General features: G+C 46.9%; 1 protein-coding gene across 4 annotated transcripts in view; it reads right to left on the bottom strand.

Annotated features, from left to right (window-relative positions):
- CNNM2 (cyclin and CBS domain divalent metal cation transport mediator 2) overlaps positions 1-2,899 on the bottom strand; it is a 109,848-nt gene extending 106,949 nt beyond the window's left edge. The window contains exon 1 of one of the 4 annotated variants that reach the window (XM_059661291.1): positions 1,033-2,899. In XM_059661291.1, coding sequence (XP_059517274.1) covers positions 1,033-2,653 — 1,621 coding nt within the window. In that variant the 5' untranslated portion in view covers positions 2,654-2,899. The remainder of the gene's footprint in view (positions 1-1,032) is intronic. The other 3 variants (XM_059661290.1, XM_059661288.1, XM_059661289.1) reach the window with 3 other exon arrangements.
- Positions 2,900-14,300: the final 11,401 nt, after the last annotated feature.

The following is a 14,300-nucleotide window of genomic DNA, read 5'->3' as shown; positions in this document are numbered from 1 at the left end:
GGTAAAACAAACAAACAAATACCACAATGCAAGAAAGGTGAGCACCTCAGACTCTGCACTTCTCTTCCCTGTTAAAATTCCTGAGAACAGTGGATGCTGACTTGGAGACATACTGCAATTTAATGTACCAGGTGGTCAAGGTTAAAAAGAACACGTTTACAACAGAAAAACTCAAGGAATAAACAAACCATAATAAAGGGATTCATCCCATTGTTAAAGGTTATAGTTTTCTGCCAAAACCACACTTGATTTGCGAAATTTTATTCGATGTCAGGTAAATATAAACAAAGAGTAAAGAATGCTAGACAAGTTATAGCCTCACAAAAGGTTAACTTACCTCTAGTCTTTCCAAGTTATATATTAATAAAGAACTTTAGTGTTTTGCAAAACCTCTTTTCTAGCTAAGGCAGGTCACATCCAAATGAGTGAATTTTTTTTTTTTTTTTTTTGTGATACTGGTTTATCCCACCCCCTAGCACCCAAGGCAGACCTCAATTTTCCTTCCCCCACAGGTCACCCGGCAACCAGGCACAGAAGCTATTGAAAATGCACTTCCAATCTCTGAAACGTCAGTGAATGTTTAAGGAGGAGGAAAAGGATTGTATCGAGTTTAGAAAAGCTATTTAAATGTTTTGCCGAATGCCTGCGATTAGTACATGTCAACCTAATGGCATAGCATGACATTAGCCGCCCCCTCCTTTCGTCCACCCGCCCAGAACCATAGCAATGAATGCAGCAGAGCACTGAAGACCAGAGAGCCGGAGGAGTATCATGCACAGAAAATAGGAAGCCTGCGTTTTTTATACGGGAAAAGGCAAGTGATGGCAGTCTTGTGCTTTTAAAGAACCTAGAAGCGCTTACTAGTTCAACCCATCCCCCAATCCATGCCACCCTTTCAACTTTGTAATTAAAAGAGAGGAGAAATTCCGGTCAACTCGCCTTGGGGGTTGGTCTGAGGGTTGAGGACTCACGCAGGGAGGAGGATGGAGAGAGAGAAAGAGCAAGCCAATGAAAGATAGCAAAATTTCCCACCTTTCTTAAATTCTTCCAGCATAGCGTCCAACTTGGTGTCATTGAAAACAAAGTGCAAGGGGTGGTTATAAAATTTAGTGATGGTTTTCAGGGGAGTACAGTCATCTGGATCCACGAAGGCCAAGTCTTTAACAAAGAGGAGGTCCACAATGTTGGAGCGCTCTCCCTCGAACACGGGGATGCGCGTGTAGCCGCTCTCCATGATCTCCGACATGGTGTTGAAGTCCAGAATGGCTTCCCCGGTGATCATGAAGCAGTCCCGGAGGGGAGTCATCACGTCCTCCACCGTCTTGGTGCGCAGCTCCAGCGCCCCTTGGATGATGTTCAGCTCCTCCTTCACCAGGTCGTTGTAGGGGTCTGTGACCCGCAGCATCTCCAGCAGCTTCTCCCGGTTGTAGACGGTGCCTATCTCCTGGCCCAGGACGCAGTCCAGCAACTTGCTGACTGGGTAAGAAGCGGGGAAGGTCATCATCATGAAAAACTTGGTGAGGAAGATGGTGTTGGCTCCCACGGCCAGGCCGTGCCGGGAGCAGATGGCCTGGGGCACGATCTCCCCGAAGATGACGATCCCGATGGTGGAGACCACCACGGCCACCAGGCCCGAGCCGGCGATGTCGTCCAGCAGGATGGTGAGCGTGGTGTTGACCAGCACGTTGCCCAGCAGCAGCGAGCACAGCAGGTAGTTGCCCTGCCGGCGCACGGGCTCGATGCGCTTGGCGTAATTCTTCTCCTTCTCGGTGCCGCAGTTCTGCACGATGCGCAGCTCCATCGGGTCCAGGGCCATGAGCCCCAGGTTGAGGCCGCTAAACATGCCCGACAGGCACAGGAGCAACGAAATAAAGATCACCTGCAGCCAGAAGGGCAGCAGGAACTTCTTCTCCTCGCCCACGATCATTTTGGTGTCCTCGCCGTCGTGGTAAATCCAGGTGGTCTCAGCCCACGGGGGCGGCGGAAGCCCGGCCACCCCGGAGCCGCCCTTGCCCCCGACGGTGCCACCCGCGGACCCCGGGCCGCCGGTGCCCAGGGCCGGCGTGGACAGCGATGTGCACAGGTAATAGGACTTGCTCTTCTCCATCTTCCGCAGCGGTTTTATTTCTATCTCAATGATGCCCGAGGTCCGGCGGTTGAGAATGATGTGGGGCAAGATGATGATATCTGACGTGCGGATGCCGCAGCGCTGGGGGCCGCTGTCCGGCTCCGGCGGCGCGGGGCCCCCCAGCCCGCGCTCGCCGGGGCTGTGGCGCCGCCGCTCGTGCTCGGTGAAGGCGATGCGGGACCACGTCTCGTTGTTGATGTTCTGCCCATACACCCGCAGCTTGACCCGAGTCCGCTCGCTCACCCGCAGCGCCCCCCCTTCCATGAACGACACGTCGTTCGTGTCCTCCAGCCGTAACCCGATGATCACCGTCTCTTCGTTCTCGCCCGCCGCGGCGCAGCCTCCCGCGCCGCAGCAGCAGCTCAGCAGCAGCAGCGGCAGCAGCCGTTCCGCCGCCGCCTGCAGTACCCCCCGGCCGCGGGCGCTGAGGCTGCGGCGCGCCGCCATCTTCCTAGTGGGCAGTGCGGCGGCTGCCTGCCCGCCCGCCATCTTTACTTCGGGTTCACAAGAGCCACAGCCAATCATAGGGTGGCTGCTGTAGCTGCGGCTTCATCCTTCCCACCCGGCGGCGCGAGTGCAGGCACCGGCCCCTGAACGAGACTGCAAGGGAGCGTCTGCACCCAGTGCTCAGCAGTCCGCCTCCCTGACTGACACTGGCCCGGCCTGGGCCGGCTGAGGAACCTGCAGGCTCGCGGGTGGGGGGAGAGGGAGGAGACAGCGCCAGGCGCTGCCACGAGAGGCAGGCTGACCAGCCACTCAGGAGCGGGCGCCCGCCCTCCCAGCCAGGGGGCTGGAATGGGGGCGTGGCCGCGAGCCGCGCCGCGGGCCAATGGCAAGGCAAGGGGCGGGGAGTGGAGGGCCACGGTGCTCAGCACGCCAAGTTTCCTACTGAAAGGCGCGTGACTCTTGTGTATGTGCGAGGGGAGGAGGTGTGGCCGGCCGGCCCCGAGAGCCAGTCACAGAAGAGAGCTGTATGGGAGGGGCGGGGCCTCCCATCCCCCTGCCAATGAAAAGGGGCGGTCCGCGAATTCGCGGTTCCCTGAGGAGCCTCAGTAGTAGAACCCGGTACTTGGTTTAACTCAGTTGGACTAAAGTCGTGAGGCGCGAGGCGGCTGGTTACTCGCTGCACCAGGTGAGAGCGCCCCAGTGCTCGGTGCCGGTGAAGAGAGGGCTGCGCCTTCCTGCCCCAGGAGCCCACTAGGCACGGCTTAAGATGCACTTTAGCCTAGAATGAAGCCGGGGCACCGGCCGCGTCCCCCTCCTCTAGTCTTGCACGCCGCTCCCTCCGAGACCGGCGGCGGCCGGGTGGCCCCAGCGCCGCGCTGACCAGCTCTTCGGGAGCCTTTCGCTTCTCCCCTAAACGACGCGCGCACTCTGCAGCTCGCGGTCAGGTGCCGCCACCTGCCGGCGGCCTGGGTGCTCTGCAGCGCTTTCCCTGTGTGCCCCAAACCGCAGGGTGTGCAACGTGTGGGGCTAGAGTTGAGCAATTTCCCCATCTTCCAAATAATCTACTGATAGTCTTGCTGAAAGTATATATTCCATGGACCCCATCGCACACTTACTGAAAGGGAAGGACCCAGGAGTCTATTTCTAACAGGCACCAGGCAAGTCTGGGAAATGGGAGGGAACAGACACATGAAAGCTCTATTTTTTCATGTGTTTTTTTTTTTTAATTGATTTTAAAGAGGGAGGAGGAGGATGGGGAGTGGGGAGGGAAGAGGGGAGCGAGAGACATGGATGTGAGGGGACCAAACATGAAACCAGAGCATGTGCCCTGACGGGACTGAGCCACACCTGCAGGACTGAAGGCACACTCTTAATGCACTGACCACACCGTACTAGGTTCGGCATCGCTCAGCAGAAAAAAATCCTGAAGACCTAGCTCCCTGGATTCCCAAGCCCACTGCGTCTGGAGGAGATATGGTAGCAGAGTAATTGACAATTGATCTTTTTCTTGCATCTACAAAATAATTGTTTCTTCTTTTTTTTCTTTTTCTTTTTTTAATTCTGCAAGCACATTTTCTTCCCTTTTTGTAAACCAGTCAAACATTTTATCAATTTCTGGGAGGGATGACTGCAGGGGCCTTCTAACTGGTCTCTCCTCCTCTACACCTGCCCCCTTACCTTCTCAACCCAGCTTTCAGTGGTCGTGTTAAAGCAGACACTGTCTGCTCCCTTGTCTGAAATTCTCCTCTGGATTCCCATCTCGTAGGAGTAGAAGCCACAGTACCTACATTTTCTGACAAGGCTCTAAGGATCTGCTGCCTCCTTTTACTCCTCTGACCTTATCACCTGCTGCTCCAGCAAATCCTCCTAGCAGTTTCTCCTTCTCTCTGGGATGCTCCCCTGGGAGCCTGTGCACTTGCTGTTGTTTCCTGTGCCTGGGACTCTCTCCCCCCAGATGCCAGCATAGCCCCTCGGTTCACCTCCTTTAAGACTACTCAAAGGCCACTTTTTCTTTTTTCTTTTTCTTTTTTTTTTGAGGATATGTTTGTTTTTGTAAATTGATTTTTAGAGAGAGAGAAACATCGATGTGAGAGAGAAACATCTATCGGTTGCCTCCCATACATGCCCTAACATGGGATCCAACCCTCAACCTGGATATGTCCCCTGACCAGGAATCGAACCCAAGACCCTTCGGTGCATGGGATGATACTCCAGCCAACCACACCAGCCAGGGCCAAAGGCCGCCTTTTTTTAAACTTGTAAACAAACACTCCCTGTACTCCATCTCTGTTTTATGTTCCTTAATTTAGCTTATTATGTCTTCTTTCACTAGAACTTGAGCTTCCTGAGGGCAAGGATTTTGTCTGTTTTGTTCACTGTCATATTATCAGGGCCTATGACAATGGTAGATGTTCAAACCAATATATGTAGATTGTTAAAGAAATGAAAGAGCCTGGCTAGTTTGGCTCAGTTAGTTGAGCCTCATCCCATGCACCAGGAGGTCACGGGTTCGATATCCGGTCAGGGCACATGCCCGGGTTGCTGACTCCATACACAGTAGGGGTTGGTGCAAGAGGCAACCGATGGATGTTTCTATCTCTCCCTCTCACTTCCTCTCTCTGAAATCAATTTAAAAAACATGTAATTTTATTTTTTTATTAATCCTCACCCAAGGACATTTTTTCCATTGATTTTTAGAGAGAGTGGAAAGGAGGAGAGAGGGGGAAAGAGAGAGCAATGTTGATATGAGAGAGACATGTCCATTGGTTGCCTCCCAACAGGGGCCAGGGATCGAACCTGCAACCCAGGTGCATGCCCTTGACCAGGAATGGAACGCACAACCTTTTGGTACATGAGCCAATGCCCTAACCACTGAACACACTGGACAGGGCAAAAATATATATTATTTTTTTAAAAAAAGAAATAAAATAATTTTATTCTGATTATTTCAAGTAATGTCCCAATTCTAGCTTCCAGGCCTTCAGCTTCTGGTGCTGCTTCCTTACCCCTAATTCTCATACTACTATATTGAAAAATACGTTCATATTTTTAAAAAATGTATTCACAGCCCGGCAGGCATGGCTCAGTGGTTGCATGTCGACATATGAACCAGGAGGTTACAGTTCAATTCCCAGTCAGGGCACATGCCTGGATTGCGGGCTCGATCCCCAGTGTCAGGCATGTAGGAGGCAGCCCATCCATGATTCTCTTTCATCATTGATGTTTCTATCTCTCTCTCCCTCTCCCTTCCTCTCTGAAATCAATAAAAATATATTTTTAAATGGATTCACAGACTTGGAATGCATTTATAAAAATAACATTATTGAAGGTTAGAAGGGAAAAGTGGAGCTTTTTAGGAATGTCTGACAAAGGTTAAGGATAGATATGTTCCTTCGAAGTCAGCTGGTTGAAAATGAAACTTTTAACTTCATAAAAAGTGTGAGTACAAGTGTGTTTACGGGAGCTGAGAGGGAAGATGAGAGAGAGCTTTCAAACGCTGAACGCACACTTTGGGATGAGTGTGGAGAACGGGGTCGGGGAGAGTTTGCCAAGCCTACAGACATTTCCTGTGCATTTCAGAGAACCCTGGGATGGTCAGGAAACTGTGGCATTCAGCAACTGAGAAGCAAGTTAGAGATTCAGGACTCCATCGCAAATTTAGGACCAAAAAAATGTCCTGGATTTCCCAGCAAGTTAGAAATTCAGGACATTTTACAATATAATTTACAATATAAAATAAACCAAATTCAAACCATATAGGGGATTGCTGAGTAATGTTTATACTGGGTAGGGGGATCATATTGGTCATGTACAGCCAAGTAATTTTTCCTTAGCAAAGGGGATCTGCCTTCAAGTTTGGAGGCTTTTTAGCTGAAGGAGTTACCCTTTCTTCAGTGAGGGGCTGCTGCTGCAGGCTTACGGTGACTTCCAGGGGCTTCCAACCTATCCATCTGGATGAACGGAGGACAAGGGCGACATTTTCTTCTAGGGATCACTTTTTCAATCTGGAAGGAAAAATACACAATAAAAACCTGAATTCTGACCATATTTCGCCTCCAAAAGACCTATAGAAGGTCCAAGATTGCTAAAATGATTGCTGCGGATATCTAATCGTAGGTAGGTTCTGACTTTGACCCTAAAGCAAGTCATGTAGGTAAAGCCAGAACCTCCTAGCAAACACCTTCCCCAACATTCTCTCTAGTTCTCTTTTCCCTCTCTCTGGCCAGAATCCTTCACCGGATACTAAAGGAAAGAGTGGCTGTTCAATTTCCTCGTCTGCATGGATAAGCTCCCAGGTCCACAGTCAGGGGTCTGGGAAGGCATGGCATCCAGACCTAAAAGTCTTTTAGTTGGCTGTTAAAGACTGCAAGTAAAACACCAAATGGCTCTATCCGCATTTGTTTTTCATCATAAAGCTCTGATTTTATAAAGAAGCATCCCCCACCCCGCAAAAAAAAATCACCTAGTTGTGGAAAAATAGTCAAAGTTATTGCTTCAGCGGTGACATTGTAATTGCACCAAAGCACAAGGTCTTCTGAGGAAACTGGGAACTGGGCAAATGCTGGAGTTGCCCAAACATTCCCTGGACTCAAATCTGTTCCCCTAAACGCAACAGTGACAAAAATAAAAGAATCCACAATGCCATTTACCTTCTCTTGAGGACTTTTCAGGCTTGTTTTGGGCTTTCTATTTCCCTCCTTTTCTAGATATTTGCTAGAAATAGTCACTGGGGAAGGACGAGGAGGAAAACAACAACGTGGATTTGACAGAATTAAGAGAAAAGCTCCCTCTCCTGAGAAAGGACCAAGCTCCTCAAGAATCTGGAGTCTGGAGTCTCAGGTGGGTGTGAGGGAGCCACCCTGCCAATGGCAGGTTGCCCGTTGCCACTTCTGGCTCTGCCACCTCTTCCCACTCTCCCAGGACACCTGGCAGCACCTCATGCCCCAGGAAGCCTGCTCATCCTGAACCTCCCACCGGCCAGCCCCCAAAAGGTCTCCTGTACCCTGCCCAGTGCACTGTTCCCCACTTCCTTCCTCACTGCCCCCTTGACCTTCTGAGATATCAGAGAAAATGTTCTGCTGCTACAAGTGCACTGCTTGCCCTGCTCTAGGACACCTATCTTCCTGATGCAATGCCCTGCAACTTCGGGATTTTCTAGAATCTTTTAGGATGTGCTTTCCACTGCAGGTCCATCCCAGTTCCAGTCTCCAGCTCAGCTCTGGACAAAGGTGTAAGAAAGGTCCTGAGCTCGATTATCCTTATCATTATGATTAAAGCACTCAACCCAGGATGTGATTTTAGGGAAAGATTTCACTTACATAGTCATCTTTAATGTTGAGAGTGGCAGAGCCAGAAGTGGTAACGGGCAACCTGCCATTGGCAGGATGGCTCCCTCACACCCACCATGTAAATATCACCCATTCAACAATCTAAATTTAAAAACACAAATGAGGCCCTGGCTGGCGTGGCTCAGTTGGTTGAGCATTGTCCCATGTACCAAGAGGTCACCTGTTCAGTTCCTGGTCAGGGGACATTTCTGAGTTGCAGGCTCAATCCCCAGTAGGAGGCATGCAGGAGGCAGTCAATTGATGTCTCTCTCATCAATGTTTCTCTCTCTCTCTCTCTCCCCCTTCCTCTCTCTTTAAAAATCAATAAAAACATTTTAAAAACCACATACAGGGAGTGAGGAAGAGGTTGAAGATAAGGGAGACTCTGGCAGGAGGATGGTAACTAGAAATGGGACCACAGCGGAAAGAACAGATATGAATGGCCAATTCTGAGCCCTCCCATACGACTCAGACTTGCATGGGTCTGATACCACAGCTTTAAGTTATAATTAGGACTCCAGTCATAAAATGCCAGTTTCCCAATACCAGCTGACTTCATTTCCCTGGCCTTTTTTTCTACATTCTCTGAAGCTGAAGCAAAAATTCTACTCCAATAAGAAGTCAAACTCCCCATATATAGATAAACAGTATGTCAGACCTCAGTGGAAAAAAAAATCTATTTTTAGTTCCTCTAAGATACCTATTTGCTTGTTTTCTTTTAAACATCACTAACGTGAAGATTTAACTTATTTCTCCCCATTTATTACTATACACCTCAATTCTCTGCTTCCTCTTTAAATTTTAAATAAAATTTGTATCTTATTTCTCACCCTATTTTTTTTGTCCTTTATTCATTCATTCAATCATTTAATTAATATGTATTATATGATATGTACTATATATCAACTAATTCATTATATCTAATAAGTGTCAAGCTTTGTACTAAGGCATGGTAGAGCTATAGCTTTGAATCAGAGGTTACCCCCAAAATGTGCTGTAAGATGATTAGGAAACGTACTAAATAACTCCATAATACAGGGTAAAAAATCAGATGTCTTAAAAAGAAGTACAAATAAAGTGGAGGAACTTAAAGTTTTATGGTTTTTGAGCTCCTTGACGAATATGCAGATGTAAGAGCTATTTGAAGAGGGGTATCTTAGTCTTCCTGAGCTGCCATAACAAAATACCATAGGCTAGGTGGCTTAAACAACAGAAATTTGTCTTCTCACGGTTCTGGAGGCCAGAAGTTCCAGATCAAGGTCCTGCAGGGTCTGTTCCTGGTGAGAGCTCTCTTCCTGGCTCACAGACATGGCCTTTCCTCTGAATGTGAGTGTGGAGAGTATAAGCTCTCTGGTGTCTCTTCTTATAAGAACACTAATCCACCCTTATGACCTCATTTAACCTTAATTACTTTCTCAGAGGCCCTATCCCCAACTACAGTCACACTGGGGTTAGACTTCAACATATGAGTGGAGAGGGGGACAGAAATATCCAATCCATGGCAAAGGGATTGAGAGAGAAGAAAGGGGAAAAGGCATTCTGATGAAAAGAAGGGTGAGGTTGGAAAGTGAGCAGCATTTTTGGAACACCATGTGGTTGAACTTGGTCCTATATATTCCCTGAAGAAGAATAGCAAGAATAATGTTGGAAAGTTGGTTGGTGTTGGTGGGTGGTGGTTTGAATGCCAAGTTTAGGAGTTTAGATCCCATTCTGTAGGCACTAAGGAACGATAAAACTTCTAAGTAAAAGAGCTCTATTTTAGGAAGATTAACTGACAGACACCAGTGCACTGATGCAAGAGTCCTGCCATTTAGGGATTTAGGAAACTCCTGCCATGGTTTACAAAGCACTTTCTCATATATTATCTTAGACTGACCTTCACAATTAGGACTAAAGGATACACCACTTCTCAAGACACATGTAGGACAAAGAAACAGAGATAACTCTCCTGCCCAAGAAAACCAAGAGGGGACACCATACCCTATGTCCAGGAAGTCCACACCTGAGTCATAGCTACTAACACTGTGGTCTGTACAGCAATCATGAATCTTAGATCGAACATAGGTTTCTCAGACTCCTAATCATAGGTCTGACTTCCTGATATTTTTTTAAAATTAAAAAATTTTTGAGATATAATAAACATACATAAAAGTGCATAAAACATGTATATACTAATATACAAAAGCCTAAGCAACCGGTGACTGGCCAACTGGCCGGTAGCTATGATGCACAATGACCACCAGGGGGCAGACACTCAACGCAGGAGCTGCTGAGCTGCGGTAACTTGGCAGCTGCGGTTCTCCGGTGACACACCTGTTACCAGGGAGGAGGGAGCCAGATTCCAGGGATCCAGGACCCCTCAGGGGATGTTGGAGACCCGGTTTCGGCCCAATCCCTGCAGGCCAGGCCAAGGGACCCCACCGGTGCACAAATCCGTGCACCGGGCCACTAGTGAATATAATTAAAAAAAAAACTCACCATATAATTTATCACCTAAAACAAAGCCCATTTGAGAGTGAAAAAAGTGTACTATTAATAATTAACCTAGTTTATGCCTTAAACTGGGACAGTCCCAGGCAAAGATAATTTACAATGATAAAGGAACTGCCCCCTAATCAAGCAAACCCCTATTTATCACTTTCAGATCACACCCCTCTCCTCCACCTTAGATATAACCATTATCCTTACTGTTATACTATTTCCCTTTTTATTTCTATATTTTTTTAAATTTAGGAATTCCAGTAAGAAGAGCAAGGACAGCCCTAGCCAGTTTGGCTCAGTGGATAGAGCATCCCAGTTTCAATTCCCTTGGTTGCAGGCTTCTCCCCAGCCCAGGCGCTGGTTGGGGTGTGTGAAGGAGGCAACCAATCAATGTGTCTCTCTCACATCGATGTTTCTGTCTTTCCCTCTCTTTTCCACAGCCCCTAAAAATCAATGGAAAAATACCCTCAGGCGAGGATTAACAAAAAAAAAAAAAAGAAGAGCAAGGACAAACCCTATAATACAATAGCGAGGAGTCAGAAGACCTAGTTCTAGTCTTGATTCTAACACTCACGGTCCTCCCATCATGCAAGTCACTTAAATAGCCTCAGCCTTGGTTTTCTCTTCTGGAAAGTTAGGAAAAACACAGCATTGTGAGGGAGATGTGAGGAAATTATTTCAGTAAAGAAACAACTTGGGCCATTTGGTTTGGTTCCTATCACAATGACTCTTCCTCATTACCATGAGAAATTACCATTTTTAAAGGATTGCATCCACTGCATGGACTTCTGTTATTTTTAAAAGCAAAAATAAAAATACCTCCTTCACAATATTTGCCTAGTTCTATCCAATTGAAAGGAATAATAAGGCAATAAGAAAAAGACAATAAGGACAGTTAGTAAAAGATTTACTACTGAGCTGAGAAGCCACACAAGTCCTCCTGCCCTTGCTGTGCAAACCTTTCCTCTTTAGCAACTTGACCTTTTGAGGATTTGCTTTCCAGAGGATACTCATTTAATATTCACAAAGAAACTTATGTGATGGAAGCTTGTTAACTCTGGGGACAGAAGATAAACTGTCCAGGCCACCTCACCTGACACAATTAGGCTCTGAGTTAATGTCAAATTACCATAAGCAGCCCAGCATCTTTGGTTCCCTCCTGCGAGCATTCCCTGTAAAGCTCCACGTGTCCTTCTTGGCTTCTGCTTGTAATGAATTAAATATATGTCAGAATCATAGAGTAAGCCATTGACCTGCCATCATTTGAACTATAAAAAAAATTATTTGTAAATTGGATTAAACTGTGCTAATTCTGATCCTAAAAGAGGGCCACAAACTCAGAAGGTCAGAAAAGTCGACTGGGTGGGGATGGGGACAAATTGTCTAAAGGGACATGTCCTGCTTGAAGGGGAAGCCATTACTCACGCTGGCCGTGACAGTTGTGGCAGAAATGCAGTGTCAGTAATGCCAGCATTTCCAGTTTTTCAAGAGAAGCCAGCAATTCATATTTTATGAGAAGCCTTCTGATTTATACATGTGGGCAACTAGTCCAAACAATTTTTAAAACTCTGCGACCTCTCCAGAACCTAGACCACATCAATCTGCTTCTGAGCCTGGAAGGGAACACCCGCGCTTTCCAACAGGGAACGTGAACCCTCACGTAGGTGAATGAGTTTCCTATGGGCCAGTGACCAGCTCAGCAGCAGAGCCGGTCTAGGAAGAAGCCGGCTTTCTGTCTCCTGCCTCCTTTTTCATTCCAAGAATGACCAGAAGGTTCGTGGCTTTAGGCCTAGTTTTCAAGTTAGCAGACACCAGTCTGGCTTACCGCGCACCCAGACGTTGTTGATTTGATTCTCTCTGGCTTCTGGACAATGTAGATGCGGCAATGGAGAAGCATAAGGGCAGAACACTTTTTGTTCCAAATGTATTTTCCTCTCACCTGGAGCCGACCACTGCCCCGTGGCTCTGCTACATGAAAGGAGAGGCGTGTTCACGTTGGGGAGGGGGATCGGGATGGTAGTCAGTCCAAGACAAGCAAGGCTCACTCAGCGGGGAGAAGATTAAGTACAAAACTTACGTTCACATAACGCTCCCATTAACCTCAGTGGGAGGCGTGCTTACAGGAATCGCAGGGTCAGCAGTTGAAAAGAGACTGGAATGACGCAGTAAAGCTCAAGTCATAGGTGACTATCAGGATTTTTCATTGCAGCTTCCTATTTGCAAAAGACTAGATTTTTATAATCCAGTGTGTTTTCCCTCTACTGACTCTTGGGCAGGGTCTACAAAAGAAGCCTTGTTTCCACCCAAATTGTGGTGTGTGGTTGAAGAAACTTGGCAAATCACAGAAGTTAGGACAGATGCCAACAAAGTTTAGAAAATATGCTTAACTATTTTTGTCCCATTGCCCCACAGGGTTCATAATATTCCATTGTTAGTGAAACTTGCCTAGGACAGTGCCTGAGACATTCAAGTGGGTGTTTAATTAATATTCAGTGAGAAAATGAATTAATGGACGGATAAGTTCACAATCTTTGTCAGATGAGTTTAGTCAACCTCCCAGCCTAATAAAGCAGAATTACTGACTATTTTGGCTGCTTCCTTGGAGCCATTCAAGGAAAGGCCAAGAATCAACCAGAGGAGCAGGTTCTGCTACTGACTTGGCAAAGAGCCATGCCCTTTTCAGCTATGCATGGCTGGAGGTGCTGGAGGTGGGAATGGGGGTCCTGTTCAGGCCACTGCTGCGCCTATTCATGTAGATGAGCTGAAAAGTCTCTGCAGGTTTCCATGACTTTTAAATAAACCCTCCCTCTGTGATAATGAAGCACTGAAAATACTATTTTGATACAATAATCAATTAAGAGAAAATTTGCTCCTTAAACCCTTTAAATCCAATATCTTTGGAAAGGGCTTATGCCTAGGAAAGAATTGACCCCTGTTTCTGTATCTCTAATGTTAGTAAATATGTTAAAATGTATAAACAGATTGCAAAAGGTTAAGAAGTGTGTAATCTAGGTGGTGGGTAAATTCCTTTTGGTTTTTTAATTCTCACCAGAGGACATGCTTAGAAAGAGGAAGGAGAGAGAGAGAGGGGGAAAAAAAATCAATCGGTTTCAGTACGTGCTCCGAGCAGGGATCAAACCCGAAATCTAGGTATGTGCCCTGACCACCAGAATCGAACCAGCAACCTTTCAATGCACAGGACGACACTCCAACCAACTGAGCCACTCCAAGTGGGCTCATTACAGTTCTTTAAGCTCTTCTGTATATTTGAAAACTGTCCAAATAAGATGTTGGGGGGAAAGTTGCCTATTGTCGAAAGAGCTACACGCAGCTTCCTAAACCATGATCGGGCAGCAAGAGGCATCAATCACATGCTGATAGCAACCATCTAGAGCTAAATGAGCAATAACATAAACCATGTGCCATGCACTCTTTCAAAGAACTTCATACAAATGAGGAAATAAAGGCACAGGGATGTGAAATAATTTTCTCAAGGCCAAAATGCTAAGTGGCAGAGTTGAAAGGAAAACGGAACTTTAAAGGCTTCAAATTTTTGCTCTTAATCAGCACTCCATACTGCCTCTCATTCTTTTCTTTTTTAAAAATATATATTTTTTTTTATTGATTTAAGAGAGGGCGGGAGAGAGAGAGAGAATCAGCAATTGGCAGCCTCCTGCACGCCCCACACTGGGGATTGAGCCTGCAACCCAGGCAAGTGCCCTGACCGGGAATCAAACCGTGACCTGGTTCATAGGTCAACGCTCAACCACTGAGCCACGCCGGCCCGGCTGCCTCTCATTCTTGAAGGAGAGGTTTGCTCTTTTATAAGGATTGCACATTCCTAGCTGTCTCTTTCACCTATTTTAAATATTTAACTATTTATGCCAGTTTTCTGAGCAAAACGCATATTTTAATTT

The sequence above is a fragment of the Myotis daubentonii genome, chromosome 13 (genome assembly GCF_963259705.1).
Source record: "Myotis daubentonii chromosome 13, mMyoDau2.1, whole genome shotgun sequence".
Classification (NCBI taxonomy): domain Eukaryota; kingdom Metazoa; phylum Chordata; class Mammalia; order Chiroptera; family Vespertilionidae; genus Myotis; species Myotis daubentonii.
Note: the sequence above shows the minus strand (reverse complement) of the source record. Positions and strands in the feature narration are given on the sequence as shown.